This window comes from Oncorhynchus clarkii, chromosome 23, assembly GCF_045791955.1.
Source record: "Oncorhynchus clarkii lewisi isolate Uvic-CL-2024 chromosome 23, UVic_Ocla_1.0, whole genome shotgun sequence".
In the NCBI taxonomy this organism is placed as follows: domain Eukaryota; kingdom Metazoa; phylum Chordata; class Actinopteri; order Salmoniformes; family Salmonidae; genus Oncorhynchus; species Oncorhynchus clarkii.
This window is the reverse complement of record NC_092169.1, coordinates 23342011-23359065: the sequence shown is the minus strand read 5'-3', so window position 1 is coordinate 23359065 and position 17055 is coordinate 23342011. Positions and strand designations below refer to the sequence as shown.

General features: G+C 46.3%; 1 protein-coding gene across 1 annotated transcript in view; it reads right to left on the bottom strand.

The window, feature by feature from the left end:
- Nucleotides 1-17055, bottom strand: part of LOC139381462 (leucine-rich melanocyte differentiation-associated protein-like) — a 381245-nt gene that overhangs the window by 104815 nt on the left and 259375 nt on the right. Inside the window, exons 4-5 of the mRNA XM_071125016.1 lie at nt 15975-16114; nt 4530-4662 (exon numbers count right to left, since the gene is read on the bottom strand). Of these exons, the coding sequence (XP_070981117.1) occupies nt 4530-4662; nt 15975-16114 (273 nt within the window). The remainder of the gene's footprint in view (nt 1-4529; nt 4663-15974; nt 16115-17055) is intronic.

The following is a 17055-nucleotide window of genomic DNA, read 5'->3' as shown; positions in this document are numbered from 1 at the left end:
CATTTAGCAACGGACATCTCAGTCTCTGGACTTAAAATCCATAAGCAGTCCACAATCGCAGACGAAGGATATCAAAGATCTGGAAAGATTCTGTACTGAGGATTTGTCTAAGATCCCTCCCAATGTGTTCTCCAACTCATAAATCATTTTAGAAAAAGGCTCAGTGCCATTGTCCTCGTAAGGTGAGGTATTAAAAATGTATTGAAAACGTACCACCTTTTAAAATAAAAAAACATATAACTTGTTAAACTGTATTGGTATAAAATAATATAATTCCCCCATTTGTTTTGCATACAATATAACTCAGCATTTGAATTGTTGTCAATAATTTAGGTATGTCTCTCCCTCTATTTCTGTCTCTGTCTCTCGGTTTGTCCCATTGCTCGCCTTCTCCACTCAGGAAATCCAATAAGACAGAGACCCAATAACGTGGTCTTCGTAACTATGGTTGAGGAAGACAACGTACCTAACTAGTGTACGACACAGACTGTACAGTAGCGCCACATAAAACAACACACACTGAGACACAGAGTGTTATGCATTTCTAGGGCCCAGTGGTGCGTGAAAAGACATGATCAATTCAATGAGCTGCAAAAGGGTCTTTGTTCACACTGTAAATGTACACTTCTACAGTTGGTCATTTTTCTTTCCCTTAATCTGTCAACACTGATTGTTGATATGACTTAAATCCAGTTTTTCCATCATTTAAAAAAGTCTTCACAATCTTGATGGGCATTGTCTGTAGACCACACTAATAAAGTATATTGTATGATACCAATATAGGTTTGATATTGACATTACTCAACACAGAGCAGAGACAATCTTATAACAAATACTGTAAAATAGAGTACTTATCCTACATCAGATAAGAGCAGTTTTTTTTACGTGCGTATGAGTGCTTTGAGCAGACATCCAACTGTTTATGATTTAGAAGACTTGCAAAACGTTCAGAATGTTGGAGAAGTGACGGTATTCATAATGTATTAAAGCTCATTGCTTTGTTATCAGAACCATGTGGCAGCCCATGGTGCCATGCCATAACGGCATGATTGAAACGCAGTTTAAACCGTGGTCACACTCCATTCTGATGTGACTCAAACTAAGTCTCTGTCCCAAATGGCATCCTATTCTCTACGTAGAGCACTATGGGGCCTGTTCAAAAGTAGTGCCCCAAATAGGGAACAGGGTACCATTTGAGATGCAGCCCAGGAGGTCTCCAAAGTTCAGAGCTGCCTCCTCCTTAGCACGCCCATTAGCTGTTCCGATACATCACGCTAGGAGTATGAACAACTAGAGAGCAACCTGTTCTTTTTCTGATTTACACAGTCATATGAGAAGGGCTTAGATAAGCATGCACAGTATGTGTTCATCATAATAATTCACTTACTGTTAACTAGAAGCAGGGTCAATGAGTGTGTGTCCTTCATTTTAGTGTAGACTAAGGTTTTCACGCCGAGTTTAACATTCATCTTCAAAGTGTGTAATGCAGCTGTTCTGAAAGCGTCTTTAACTTTGATTACAACCTAAACACGGGTTATTCATCAATATATACAGCATCTTCATAACTCTAATACAAAGAGAGTGGGAGAGGTAAATAATGAGACAGAGAGAGAGAGAGAGAGAGAGAGAGAGAGAGAGAGAGAGAGAGAGAGAGAGAGAGAGAGAGAGAGAGAGAGAGAGAGAGAGAGAGAGAGAGAGAGAGAGAGAGAGAGAGAGAGAGAGAGAGAGAGAGAGAGAGAGAGAGAGAGAAATTAGTGAGACTGGAGAGAGTACTAATTAGTGTCCAGTTTAACTGTGCTACAGTAACTCCAGACACCAGGCTCCAGTGTTATGAAGGGACGCCCCACTGTACGAGACATAAAAGCAAACACAAATGTCTAATTACACCATCATCATCTCTCCCTCCCTACTGCCTCGTTTGTCTGCGCCACTCGTTAATTGGTGACCTGCACGATTGGTCAGAAACACAATGGCTCTGATGATGGAGCCAATTAGATGGCGGGGTGTACACATGCCCCGCCGCGCCGGTTATGGCTGCCGCATCATGCCTCATCGGACTCAAAACGAACCGTTACGGACCCAAGCACAGGATGGGACATTTGGAACCACACTACCCCATCTCTCACTCTCATCACTCTCTCTGTTCCACATTAAACAAACAACTTATACAGGCTTTATAGAGCATTCACAAGTCTACATAAGCCCTACGTAGATACCTCACAAACAGTTATGAGCAAAGTCATAGTACTGTGGAGGCTGTGTAACGGTTAGACAGTATATTGAGTCAAAGGCTGTTACGGTGGAGCAGAGTGAATACAGTACTGTACTGTAGAAACAGAGAAAGGAACGTTAATCTACTTCAGTAAAGGGTAAGTGAAGACAAACATAATGAGACATTTCCATCTGATAATATACATAGCATCTTCTGCTATATACTCTGACACAAACACATATAAATCAACTAGAATTAGCGAGATAATCTTCAGCCATATCTAACTCTATGATAACAAAGGCAAGTGTTGCTGCTACATTGGCAGGGCTATGTAAATATAACCCTCCAAAGTGACTTTTGCCTGCCAACAAGCATTGTTAAAGTGCTCGGCTTCTTTTCATATCAAGTGGATGAGCAGTGTTTCATTCCACTTTTCTACATCTAGCAAACATGCCAGAATGGGGTTAAATTATTTCAATGTTTTCTTTTCTTGCTCTGCCACTTGCACGATAAATCAAGAACAAAGAGTTGTGTGGACTGACACTAAAACGCTACAATATTTTGGCTGATTGTCGCAAACGATAAATATTTTGTTTTCTCTGTGCACTTTTAAACCCTGCGTCTGCTCGACACGCATCATGCCTTGTCATTGGTTGGCTTTGTTCTTACCTCCCAGACTCCTTTATGTCTGTAAGGCTCTGGGGACCCTGGGACGATGAGGCCTCGCTGATCCAACCAGTAAATATTTCATGGCCTTACAATTACATGAAATCGAATCTTAGCAAAGCTGTTCATTTCCACCCCTTCGAAAGAAGAGGAGGAGGGGGGAGAGGGGTGAGGCATGAGAAGGGTTACATCTATGAAATCCCAAACTCTAATTAGTCTGCGTGGCTCTAACGAGCGAGGGAGGAATAAGTGCATGGTCGGGGGATAATTAAGCGATTATGACTGGCGTGTACGTGAGCTGTCGCTCCGATGGCCAGCGCTGTCACGCTCCTCGTTGCTACCGCGACCGGACAGCCTCCCCGTCCACTTTGATCTGGGCTCATGCATACGGAATGAGGTCAGACCGTGGTCATAAACACACACACATACATACATACGCACGCAGGCATGCTTGCACACACAAGGATGCCCTCAGAAGCACACACACACTCATTAAAGAGAGAGTCCCCTCGGAGGGAGGGAGAGGGCTCCTGTTCAAAGGGCCGTCGTACCAGGACCCCTGCAATGGGAGACTGACACTCAGACACGGATGAAGAAAGGGGGACAGGAGGGGAGGATAGACAGGGGGTGAGGGATGAGAATATGTCAGTTTCTTACTGCTCATCCACATCACTTAACCATGGCCTTAATATGGTTAGAGGGGTTAGACAAATGATTGACCCCAACGCGAGTAAGGGAACTTTTAGATAATTCAATATATCAGAGATATATCATCTGATCTCACACTGCTAATGAGGAGGACCCTGTGAAAGGCAGAAGAAGAAAGACTGGACGGTCTTCTGAGATGGGAGGGGTTGAGGGTAGCTGAAAGATGGGACTAAAAACAAACAAAAGATAACTATTGTAAAATATACCGTGTCCCATAAAATGTATATATGGAAGTAGAAGCCTACGTGTTGTTGTCCATTAGTTGACTCCAATAAGGGGAGGGGTGGTAGGGTTAGTTTCAAAAAAGAAATATGGGGGATTGGAAATGATGCAGACAATTACATTGATGGAAGCCACACTCTATTTGCAATATAAAACTTTTATATATATATATATATATATATATAAATGTCCCTATAGATTCCATGAACTGGGCAGTGAAGTACATAATTCTGGATGACAGAATGTTTATTTAAATTAATTTACTGTACTCTAGTTTCCCTGGACTGGAAAGCCCTTCTCTGCTTGCCTAACTCCCGAAGGTCCAGTAACTTCTTTCAAGAATGTAAAACCTCAATTAGTTACATATTTGAAGAGACTTTATACTGTATGTAATGTTCAATTGAGATTCTCCATTGGAAGGGCTTCTTTGCTCCCGAGTGGTGCAGCGGTCTAAGGCACTGCATCTCAGTGCGTCACTGCAGTCACTGGTTCGAATCCAGGCTGCATCACATCCGGTGATTGGGAGTCCCATAGGGCGGCGCACAATTGGCCCAGCGCCGTCCGGGTTTGGCTGGGGTAGGCCGTCATTGTAAATAAGAATATGTTCTTAACTGACTTGCCTAGTTAAATAAAGGTAAAAAAATGTACAAAAATTGTCTAGGGCTAGGCTTAATCTGTGTCTGGGAAACCAGCGCTATTAGATCATAAAGGGTGTACTCACCACCGTGTCTGATAACTTGGGTTTAACCACCTTCATGAAGGCTCCCCGCGCCTCAGCCTCCTGCTGTTCAATCTTACAAACCTTCCTCGTGTCTAGGAACTTTAGGGTGGGTAGCTTGTGCAGAACAAAATACCTGAGGAAACACACACAAACAATAATATATGATAACTAACAGATGTACCTTATGTATGGCATCATGACTTGTGTCAGTTGACTGTACACCAAACCTTATAACACACACTTTACTTTATAGAACAATGTTTACATAAAAATGAACATAAAAATACACAAACAAACGTATATCTACATGACATGATTTGAGAACAAAAATCAAGATTACTATACAAACTGAACACATCTTAGTGAATACGTCACAAACCACAAGATGTCTGTACTGTATAATAGAGAACATAAACTGCCAGAGCATAACAACTAGTTAATATCCACCTACAAAAGTAATTATGCAAATCTAAAATTAGTAAAACAGCACATATCAGCAAACATCTTGAAAAGAAGACGACTTGTTTACTCAGTATAGATTTAATGGCGATGATATCTATCCTTCCATGTAATAACCTTCAAAGCTGATAAAAAATAAGGACGGAAATATAAATAGAACGAAAGGAGATACGCCCCATCTGCCAGAGCTGCCATTCCTGTAACATCACAGATCTATATTCTACGCTTTCAGACACTCTCTATCTTTCATTGGGAGGCAGAGGAAACGTCGGCTAGATAATGGCTGGGATATGGAGATGACAACAGATCCTTTCAGAGAGCGAGAGAGCGGGTGGGAGCGGAGCAGGGGAACAGACATGTCAAGGCTGGAGGTTCCAGCCAAACAGAACACAGTAACAGACATGCAGCAGCAGCTAAGTGAAGGGTGAGGAGGGACGAGGAGGAACCACAATATGGGCACAGCCCGGTCCCTGATGATGATGGTGGTAATGTTGGAGCTGAAGATAGTTAGTAAAACCAACGTCAGGTTGTCAACACACTAGGATTTTAGGGAAGGGAGCTATGGATTGATCATATACTAAATACTTACTATATAAACAATAACAATGTCAAAAACAGTATATTATGACTCAAGTCTGAGAACATCTGCATATAGGTTTTGATTGAATAGAGCTACAATACCAGAAACATACCAGGCTTGAGGTGTTTGAGCAGTTGAGTGACACAGTGATAAATCCTATGCTAATGTAGTTAATAATACACAAGTCTTAAATAGACATTGTCTGACAAAGAGGAAGAATTATAATTCAAGCCTCATTTTGTCAGTTAATTATTCTCATCCTCTTCTATGGAGGGTTGAGTGGATGGGTTGAGATTGAGTGGATGGATTGAGGGTTGAGTGAATGGGTTGAGGATTGAGTGGATGGGTTGAGGATGAGTGGATGGGTTGAGGATTGAGTGGATGGGTTGAGGGTGAGTGGATGGGTTGAGGGTTGAGTGAATGGGTTGAGGGTTGAGTGAATGGGTTGAGGGTTGAGTGAATGGGTTGAGAGTCGAGTGGATGGGTTGAGGGTTGAGTGAATGGGTTGAGTGAATGGGTTGAGGGTTGAGTGAATGGGTTGAGAGTTGAGTGAATGGGTTGAGGTTGAGTGAATGGGTTGAGGGTTGAGTGAATGGGTTGAGGTTTAGTGGATGGGTTGAGGGTTGAGTGGATGGGTTGAAGGCTGAGTGAATGGTTGAGGGTTGAGTGAATGGGTTGAGGGTTGAGTGAATGGGTTGAGGGTTGAGTGGATGGTTGAGGTTGAGTGGATGGGTTCAGGTTTAGTGAATGGGTTGAGGTTGAGTGGATGGGTTGAGGGTTGAGTGGATGGGATGAGGGTTGAGTGGATGGGGGTTGAGGGTTGAGTGGATGGGTTGAGTGAATGGGTTGAGGGTTGAGTGAATGGGTTGAGGATTGAGTGAATGGGTTGAGGATTGAGTGAATGGGTTGAGGTTGAGTAGATGGGTTTAGGTTGAGTGGATGGTTGAGGGCTGAGTGGATGGTTGAGGTTGAGTGAATGGGTTGAGGGTTGATGAATGGGTTTAGGTTGAGTGGATGGTTGATGGCTGAGTGGATGGTTGAGGGCTGAGTGGATGGTTGAGGGCTGAGTGGATGGGTTTAGGTTGAGTGAATGGGTTTAGGTTGAGTGAATGGGTTGAGGGTTGAGTGAATGGGTTGAGGTTGAGTGGATGGTTGAGGACTGAGAGGATGGGTTGAGGGTTGAGTGGATGGGTTGAGGGTTGAGTGGATGGGTTGAGTGAATGGGTTGAGGGTTGAGTGAATGGGTTGAGGGCTGAGTGAATGGGTTGAGGGTTGAGTGAATGGGTTGAGGGTTGAGTGGATGGTTGAGGTTGAGGTTGAGTGGATGGGTTTAGGTTGAATGAATGGGTTGAGGTTGAGTGAATGGGTTGAGGGTTGAGTGAATGGGTTGAGGGTTGAGTGAATGGGTTGAGTGGATGGGTTGAGGGTTGAGTGAATGGATTGAGGTTGAGTGGATGGTTGAGGTTGAGTGAATGGTTGAGGTTGAGTGAATGGGTTGAGGTTGAGTGGATGGGTTTAGGCTGAGTGGATGGTTGAGGGTTGAGTGGATGGGTTGAGGTTGAATGAATGGGTTGAGGGTTGAGTGAATGGATTTAGGTTGAGTGGATGGTTGAGGGTTGAGTGGATGGGTTGAGGTTGAATGAATGGGTTGAGGGTTGAGTGAATGGCTTTAGGTTGAGTGGATGGGTTGAGGGTTGAGTGGATGGGTTGAGTGAATGGGTTGAGGGTTGAGTGAATGGGTTGAGGGCTGAGTGAATGGGTTGAGGGTTGAGTGAATGGGTTGAGGGTTGAGTTGATGGTTGAGGTTGAGGTTGAGTGGATGGGTTTAGGTTGAATGAATGGGTTGAGGTTGAGTGAATGGGTTGAGGGTTGAGTGAATGGGTTGAGGGTTAAGTGAATGGGTTGAGGGTTGAGTGAATGGATTGAGGTTGAGTGGATGGTTGAGGTTGAGTGAATGGTTGAGGTTGAGTGAATGGGTTGAGGTTGAGTGGATGGGTTTAGGCTGAGTGGATGGTTGAGGGTTGAGTGGATGGGTTGAGGTTGAATGAATGGGTTGAGGGTTAAGTGAATGGATTTAGGTTGAGTGGATGGTTGAGGGCTGAGTGGATGGTTGAGGGTTGAATGAATGGGTTGAGGGTTGAGTGAATGGCTTTAGGTTGAGTGGATGGTTGAGGGATGAGTGGATGGTTGAGGGCTGAGTGGATGGTTGAGTGGATGGGTTGAGGGTTGAGTGGATGGGTTAAGGTTTGAGTGGATGGGTTGAGGGTTGAGTGGATGGGTTGAGGTTGAGTGGGTGGGTTTAGGTTGAGTGGATGGTTCAGGGTGGAGTGGATGGGTTGAGGGTTGAGTGGATGGGTTGAGTTGATGGGTTGAGGTTGAGTGAATGTGTTGAGGGTTGAGTGAATGGGTTGAGGTTGAGTGGATGGGTTTAGGTTGAGTGGATGGGTTGAGGGTTGAGTGGATTTGTTGAGGGTTGAGTGGATGATTGAGTGAATGGGTTGAGGTTTGAGTGGATGTGTTGAGCGTTGAGTAGATGGGTTGATGGTTGAGTGGATGGGTTGAGTTGATGGTTTGAGGTTGAATGAATGTGTTGAGGGTTGAGTGAATGGGTTGAGGTTGAGTGGATGGGTTTAGGTTGAGTGGATGGTTGAGGGTTGAGTGGATGGTTGAGGGCTGAGTGGATGGTTGAGGGTTGAGTGGATGGGTTGAGGGTTGAGTTGATGGGTTGAGGGTTGAGTGAATGTGTTGAGGGTTGAGTGGATGGTTGAGGACTGAGTGGATGGTTGAGGATTGTGTGGATGAGTTGAGGTTGAGTGGATGGTTTAGGTTGAGTGGATGGGTTGAGGGTTGAGTGAATGGGTTGAGGGCTGAGTGAATGGGTTGAGGGTTGAGTGAATGGGTTGAGGGTTGAGTGGATGGTTGAGGTTGAGGTTGAGTGGATGGGTTTAGGTTGAATGAATGGGTTGAGGTTGAGTGAATGGGTTGAGGGTTGATTGAATGGGTTGAGGGTTGAGTGAATGGGTTGAGTGGATGGGTTGAGGGTTGAGTGAATGGATTGAGGTTGAGTGGATGGTTGAGGTTGAGTGAATGTTTGAGGTTGAGTGAATGGGTTTAGGCTGAGTGGATGGTTGAGGGTTGAGTGGATGGGTTGAGGTTGAATGAATGGGTTGAGGGTTAAGTGAATGGATTTAGGTTGAGTGGATGGTTGAGGGCTGAGTGGATGGTTGAGGTTTGAGTGGATGGATTGAGGTTGAATGAATGGGTTGAGGGTTGAGTGAATGGCTTTAGGTTGAGTGGATGGTTGAGGGATGAGTGGATGGTTGAGGGCTGAGTGGATGGTTGAGTGGATGGGTTGAGGGTTGAGTGGATGGGTTAAGGTTTGAGTGGATGGGTTGAGGGTTGAGTGGATGGGTTGAGGTTGAGTGGGTGGGTTTAGGTTGAGTGGATGGTTCAGGGTGGAGTGGATGGGTTGAGGGTTGAGTGGATGGGTTGAGGGTTGAGTGGATTGGTTGAGTTGATGGGTTGAGGTTGAGTGAATGGGTTGAGGTTGAGTGGATGGGTTTAGTTTGAGTGGATGGGTTGAGGGTTGAGTGGATTTGTTGAGGGTTGAGTGGATGGTTGAGTGAATGGGTTGAGGGTTGAGTGGATGTGTTGAGCGTTGAGTAGATGGGTTGATGGTTGAGTGGATGGGTTGAGTTGATGGTTTGAGGTTGAATGAATGTGTTGAGGGTTGAGTGAATGGGTTGAGGTTGAGTGGATGGGTTTAGGTTGAGTGGATGGTTGAGGGTTGAGTGGATGGTTGAGGGCTGAGTGGATGGTTGAGGGTTGAGTGGATGGGTTGAGGGTTGAGTTGATGGGTTGAGGTTGAGTGAATGTGTTGAGGGTGGAGTGGATGGGTTGAGGGTTGAGTGAATGGGTTGAGTGGATGGGTTGAGGGTTGAGTGAATGGATTGAGGTTGAGTGGATGGTTGAGGTTGAGTGGATGGGTTTAGGCTGAGTGGATGGTTGAGGGTTGAGTGGATGGGTTGAGGTTGAATGAATGGGTTGAGGATTGAGTGAATGGATTTAGGTTGAGTGGATGGTTGAGGGCTGAGTGGATGGTTGAGGGTTGAGTGGATGGGTTGAGGTTGAATGAATGGGTTGAGGGTTGAGTGAATGGCTTTAGGTTGAGTGGATGGTTGAGGGCTGAGTGGATGGTTGAGGGCTGAGTGGATGGTTGAGTGGATGGGTTGAGGGTTGAGTGGATGGGTTGAGGTTGAGTGGATGGGTTTAGGTTGAGTGGATGGGTTGAGGGTTGAGTGGTTGGGTTGAGTTGATGGGTTGAGGTTGAGTGAATGTGTTGAGGGTTGAGTGAATGGGTTTAGGTTGAGTGGATGGGTTGAGGGTTGAGTGGATGTGTTGAGGGTTGAGTGGATGTGTTGAGGGTTGAGTGGATGGTTGAGTGAATGGGTTGAGGGTTGAGTGGATGTGTTGAGCGTTGAGTAGATGGGTTGATGGTTGAGTTGATGGGTTGAGTTGATGGTTTGAGGTTGAATGAATGTGTTGAGGGTTGAGTGAATGGGTTGAGGTTGAGTGGATGGGTTTAGGTTGAGTGGATGGTTGAGGGTTGAGTGGTTGGGTTGAGTTGATGGGTTGAGGTTGAGTGAATGTGTTGAGGGTTGAGTGAATGGGTTTAGGTTGAGTGGATGGGTTGAGGGTTGAGTGGATGTGTTGAGGGTTGAGTGGATGGTTGAGTGAATGGGTTGAGGGTTGAGTGGATGTGTTGAGCGTTGAGTAGATGGGTTGATGGTTGAGTTGATGGGTTGAGTTGATGGTTTGAGGTTGAATGAATGTGTTGAGGGTTGAGTGAATGGGTTGAGGTTGAGTGGATGGGTTTAGGTTGAGTGGATGGTTGAGGGTTGAGTGGATGGTTGAGGGCTGAGTGGATGGTTGAGGGCTGAGTGGATGGTTGAGGGTTGAGTGGATGGATTGAGGGTTGAGTTGATGGGTTGAGGTTGAGTGAATGTGTTTAGGGTTGAGTGGATGGTTGAGGACTGAGTGGATGGTTGAGGATTGTGTGGATGAGTTGAGGTTGAGTGGATGGTTTAGGTTGAGTGGATGGCTTTAGGTTGAGTGGATGGGTTGAGGGTTGAGTGAATGGGTTGAGGGTTGAGTGAATGGGTTGAGTGGATGGGTTGAGGTTTGAGTGAATGGATTGAGGTTGAGTGGGTGGTTGAGGTTGAGTGAATGGGTTGAGATTGAGTGGATGGGTTTAGGCTGAGTGGATGGTTGAGGGTTGAGTGGATGGGTTGAGGTTGAATGAATGGGTTGAGGGTTGAGTGAATGGATTTAGGTTGAGTGGATGGTTGAGGGCTGAGTGGTTGGTTGAGGGCTGAGTGGATGGTTGAGTGGATGGGTTGAGGGTTGAGTGGATGGGTTAAGGTTTGAGTGGATGGGTTCAGGGTGGAGTGGATGGTTGAGGGTTGAGTGGATGGTTGAGGGTTGAGTGGATGGGTTGAGTTGATGGGTTGAGGTTGAGTGAATGTGTTGAGGGTTGAGTGAATGGGTTTCGGTTGAGTGGATGGGTTGAGGGTTGAGTGGATGTGTTGAAGGTTGAGTGGATGTGTTGAGGGTTGAGTGGATGGTTGAGTGAATGGGTTGAGGGTTGAGTGGATGTGTTGAGCGTTGAGTAGATGGGTTGATGGTTGAGTGGATGGGTTGAGTTGATGGTTTGAGGTTGAATGAATGTGTTGAGGGTTGAGTGAATGGGTTGAGGTTGAGTGGATGGGTTTAGGTTGAGTGGATGGTTGAGGGTTGAGTGGATGGTTGAGGGCTGAGTGGATGGTTGAGGGTTGAGTGGATGGGTTGAGGGTTGAGTTGATGGTTTGAGGTTGAGTGAATGTGTTGAGGGTTGAGTGGATGGTTGAGGATTGTGTGGATGAGTTGAGGTTGAGTGGATGGTTTAGGTTGAGTGGATGGCTTTAGGTTGAGTGGATGGTTGAGGGCTGAGTGGATGGTTGAGGGCTGAGTGGATGGTTGAGTGGGTGGGTTGAGGGTTGAGTGGATGGGTTGAGGGTTGAGTTGAGGGTTGAGTGAATGGATTGAGGTTGAGTGGATGGGTTTAGGCTGAGTGGATGGTTGAGGGTTGAGTGGATGGGTTGAGGTTGAATGAATGGGTTGAGGGTTGAGTGAATGGATTTAGGTTGAGTGGATGGTTGAGGGCTGAGTGGATGGTTGAGGGTTGAGTGGATGGGTTGAGGTTGAATGAATGGGTTGAGGGTTGAGTGAATGGCTTTAGGTTGAGTGGATGGTTGAGGGCTGAGTGGATGGTTGAGGGCTGAGTGGATGGTTGAGGGCTGAGTGGATGGTTGAGTGGATGGGTTGAGGGTTGAGTGGATGGGTTGAGGGTTGAGTGGATGGGTTGAGGTTGAGTGGATGGGTTTAGGTTGAGTGGATGGTTGAGGGTTGAGTGGATGGTTGAGGGCTGAGTGGATGGGTTGAGGTTGAATGAATGGGTTGAGGGTTGAGTGAATGGATTTAGGTTGAGTGGATGGTTGAGGGTTGAGTGGATGGGTTGAGGTTGAATGAATGGGTTGAGGGTTGAGTGAATGGCTTTAGGTTGAGTGGATGGGTTGAGGGTTGAGTGGATGGGTTGAGTGAATGGATTTGAGGGTTGAGTGAATGGGTTGAGGGCTGAGTGAATGGGTTGAGGGTTGAGTGAATGGGTTGAGGGTTGAGTGGATGGTTGAGGTTGAGGTTGAGTGGATGGGTTTAGGTTGAATGAATGGGTTGAGGTTGAGTGAATGGGTTGAGGGTTGAGTGAATGGGTTGAGGGTTAAGTGAATGGGTTGAGGGTTGAGTGAATGGATTGAGGTTGAGTGGATGGTTGAGGTTGAGTGAATGGTTGAGGTTGAGTGAATGGGTTGAGGTTGAGTGGATGGGTTTAGGCTGAGTGGATGGTTGAGGGTTGAGTGGATGGGTTGAGGTTGAATGAATGGGTTGAGGGTTAAGTGAATGGATTTAGGTTGAGTGGATGGTTGAGGGCTGAGTGGATGGTTGAGGTTGAATGAATGGGTTGAGGGTTGAGTGAATGGCTTTAGGTTGAGTGGATGGTTGAGGGATGAGTGGATGGTTGAGGGCTGAGTGGATGGTTGAGTGGATGGGTTGAGGGTTGAGTGGATGGGTTAAGGTTTGAGTGGATGGGTTGAGGGTTGAGTGGATGGGTTGAGGTTGAGTGGGTGGATTTAGGTTGAGTGGATGGTTCAGGGTGGAGTGGATGGGTTGAGGTTTGAGTGGATGGGTTGAGAGTTGAGTGGATGGGTTGAGTTGATGGGTTGAGGTTGAGTGAATGTGTTGAGGGTTGAGTGAATGGGTTGAGGTTGAGTGGATGGGTTTAGGTTGAGTGGATGGGTTGAGGGTTGATTGGATTTGTTGAGGGTTGAGTGGATGGTTGAGTGAATGGGTTGAGGTTTGAGTGGATGTGTTGAGCGTTGAGTAGATGGGTTGATGGTTGAGTGGATGGGTTGAGTTGATGGTTTGAGGTTGAATGAATGTGTTGAGGGTTGAGTGAATGGGTTGAGGTTGAGTGGATGGGTTTAGGTTGAGTGGATGGTTGAGGGTTGAGTGGATGGTTGAGGGTTGAGTGAATGTGTTGAGGGTTGAGTGGATGGTTGAGGACTGAGTGGATGGTTGAGGATTGTGTGGATGAGTTGAGGTTGAGTGGATGGTTTAGGTTGAGTGGATGGGTTGAGGGTTGAGTGGATGGGTTGAGTGAATGGGTTGAGGGTTGAGTGAATGGGTTGAGGGCTGAGTGAATGGGTTGAGGGTTGAGTGAATGGGTTGAGGTTGAGTAGATGGGTTTAGGTTGAGTGGATGGTTGAGGGCTGAGTGGATGGGTTGAGGTTGATTGAATGGGTTGAGGGTTGATGAATGGGTTTAGGTTGAGTGGATGGTTGATGGCTGAGTGGATGGTTGAGGGCTGAGTGGATGGTTGAGGGCTGAGTGGATGGGTTGAGGTTGAGTGAATGGGTTGAGGGTTGAGTGAATGGGTTGAGGTTGAGTGGATGGTTGAGGTTGAGAGGAATGGGTTGAGGGTTGACTGGATGGGGTTGATGGTTGAGTGGATGGGTTCAGGTTTAGTGAATGGGTTGAGGTTGAGGGGATGGGTTGAGGGTTGAGTGGATGGGGTTGAGGGTTGAGTGGATGGGTTGAGGGTTGAGTGGATGGGATGAGGGTTGAGTGGATGGGGTTGAGGGTTGAGTGAATGGGTTGAGGGTTGAGTGAATGGTTGAGAATTGAGTAAATGGGTTGAGGTTGAGTAGATGGGTTTAGGTTGAGTGGATGGTTGAGGGCTGAGTGGATGGGTTGAGGTTGAGTGAATGGGTTGAGGGTTGATGAATGTGTTTAGGTTGAGTGGATGGGTTCAGGTTGAGTGGATGGTGAGGGCTGAGTGGATGGTTGAGGGTTGAGTGGATGGGTTGAGGGTTGAGTGGATGGGTTGTGGTTGAGTGGATGGGTTGAGGTTGAGTGAATGGGTTGAGTGGATAGTTGAGGGTTGAGTGGATGGCTTGAGGGTTGAGTGGATGGGTTGAGGGTTGAGTGAATGGGTTGAGTAGATGGGTTGAGGGTTGAGTGGATGGATTGAGGTAGAGTGGATGGGTTGAGTGAATGAGTTGAGTGGATGGTTGAGGGTTGAGTGGATGGGTTGAGGTTGAGTGAATTGGTTGAGGTTGCGTGAATAGGTTCAGGTTGTGTCAATCAGTTGAGGATAGGTTGAGGGTTGACTGGATGGGTTGAGGGTTGAGTGGATGGGTTGAGGGTTGACTGGATGGGTTGAGGGTTGAGTGGATGGGTTGAGGGTTGAGTGGATGGGTTGAGGGTTAAGTGGATGGGTTGAGGGTTGAGTGGATGGGTTGAGGGTTGAGTGAGCACCGGGCTGAGTGCATGTGGTGGTTAAAGGGCACCTGAGGCAAAACTGTCCACCTGTAGCAAGTCTTTGATCAGGGCGGAACAAGAGATCTCGAAATGAGATTATGTCATTTGAGTCTGCGTGTAAACATGACAAGTAACAATAGGCTCTGTGTCACGATGGGAGTATGACATCGCTAGAAGGTCATTTTTCCTCCTTCACAACACAGAAAGAGAGAGAGAGAGAGAGAGAGAGAGAGAGCGAGAGAGCCTCGAAGGAGCGCAAGAGAGCGCACCCCTCAACCCCATGGCAGTGCCGTGTATCCCATTACGAGACAGGTTGCTTCTGTGCTAGAATAATTCTGTTGTTACTGTATCCTAGCTTCAACACCCAAAGTGTGTGTATTTTTCCATTTCTGTGTTCCATCTTTATGTCATTGGACTTTAAAAAAAAATAGTCCAGTGAGTGCCACAGCAGTTGACTGCTGCCCTTGGTAATTGAGATGGCCTGTGAGCCTGTCGGGGGCAGGGGCCTGGCTGGGGCTTAGAGGCTGAGACTGGGGCTTCATGGACACGGCCTATTCCCTGCCCTGGGCCAGAGTTGTCATGACCTGCATACAGCCTAACCCCGTCAGACATGGAATCTGCACCAGGCTCAAATAGATGTTTTACAGTGTGACACATTATGAATATTACATAACAAGAGCATAGACAGTGTCAGCACTCAGTCAGTCAGGGCAGAACGGCTTCACTTAGCAGTAAGATAAGTATGGGAGGGGGAGAAAGAGAGAAAGAGAGAAAGAGAGAGAGAGAGAGAGAGAGAGAGAGAGAGAGGCATAGAGAGAGAGAGAAAGAAAGAGACAGAGACAGAGAGATACAAAAAGAGTGAGGGTGAGACCGAGAGATAGAGACAGAGTGAGGGAGAAAGAGAAAGAGAGAGACAGAGAGGCTTACAGCCAATCGTTGGTGCTAGTAAATGATTAATACAGAACACAGAGTCAGAAATAAGCACTTAGGGCTAAAACAGACAAAAGAGAATGTGTGTTTTTTCCTTTTATCGTGTTTCATGTAAAAGAGGCTGACAAAGGGTGGTCACATTGCATGGCTTGAGGAGATGCTGTGATGTTTAATGCATGGTCTGCTCTGCTAGTAAACACTCATTTGTGGCGGTGACTAGTCACACATGAAATGCATTTTGCCCAACCAGAATGTGGAGAGGAAGCTTTTACAACCATGAGGTTCCATCCACAATCTGGTTGGGACAAGGAATGTTTGTTCCTCATTCAGTGTAAATAAAAATACACTAAATATAAAAAGTATACACAAATATAATAACCTACAAAAATGTAAAAAACGTTAATAAAAAATTAAACAAATATTGGAAAAAAAGGATTCATGTAACTTTTATTTAAAATAAGTATGTTTAGAATCCTGAACAGGACAGAGAACAGACACCAATGTTGTTATGACATCATCACTGTGCGACTCTTTGGCAATGACCTGTGTGTGTGAGTGTGTACCTGTATCTCTGGTAGTCGTCCTCATCCTTGTCCAGGCTGACCAGCTGGTTGGGACAGGCCTCGTTTCCCAGCAGGCTGAGGTACTGCAGCGACGGTGCCGCCTTCGCCAAGTGCTCCAGCAGCTCCTCAATGTCAGTCAGGTGTCAGCGGTCAGAGGTCAAGGAGCCAACACGGTTAATTACATTACCATTTACCCCAGACCCCCCTCACTTACACACGCACGCACACACACAGACCTCCCTCCCACACACACCACTATGAAATTCACGATGGCCTTCAGAGGGCATAGGTCATAGGCATCGTGTTGTTGTGTGAGGGAGCAGACAGAAAGGCTCAATTTAAGGCTCAAAGTTTGGCATATATTTTCCTGTTTAGTTCCCTGTATTTTCTCTCTCTCTCTTTCCACCCTCCTCTTTTTCTTCCTCTCTCTCTCCATTTCTTCTTCTCCTTCTCTCCCCCTTCTCTCCTAGGTGACCAGGTAAATGATGGATGCCCTGTGGTTCAAACGGTCGGTGATTCCAGAGCCGTAGCTGACGGGAAAAAAGTCCCGTCCCCCCCCCCCCCCCCAACATGAAAAAAAAAAGCAACCAGCCTCCCAAACAAAATCAGCCTCCCAGACACATTCATCACTAATACATTCACTTCATTGGAAAATTGAGCCCCAAAGTGTCAAAATACAAGCGCACTAATGCAGTGGTGGAGTGTGTAAAATGGCACAGCTCCACATCAGGATGTGGTCTAATTGGGCCATTAGCATGTGCAGGCCACTTCACAACCTGACTCAGAGCTTCAGAGCCGCTGACACGCACTTCTAGGAGCCCCAGTTTTAATGTTGACACGGGAGGTGTGTTTTTGCATCATTACCCTGTAGATGGATCTACTAGGGAGAGGCTACCAGGGGGGACAAGGACACATAGATAGGCTGGGTTCTTAACACTAAAGGAGGAAGTTGAAACATATTTTCCGTCTGATCATAAGTAGTGGCGCAGTGTTTGGGTTTGAGTGCTTACGGTTAACCTGGTTTACTATTCAATGAGGAAACTACATGTAGTTTTTGAATTATCGTCTCTGCAATTGTTAG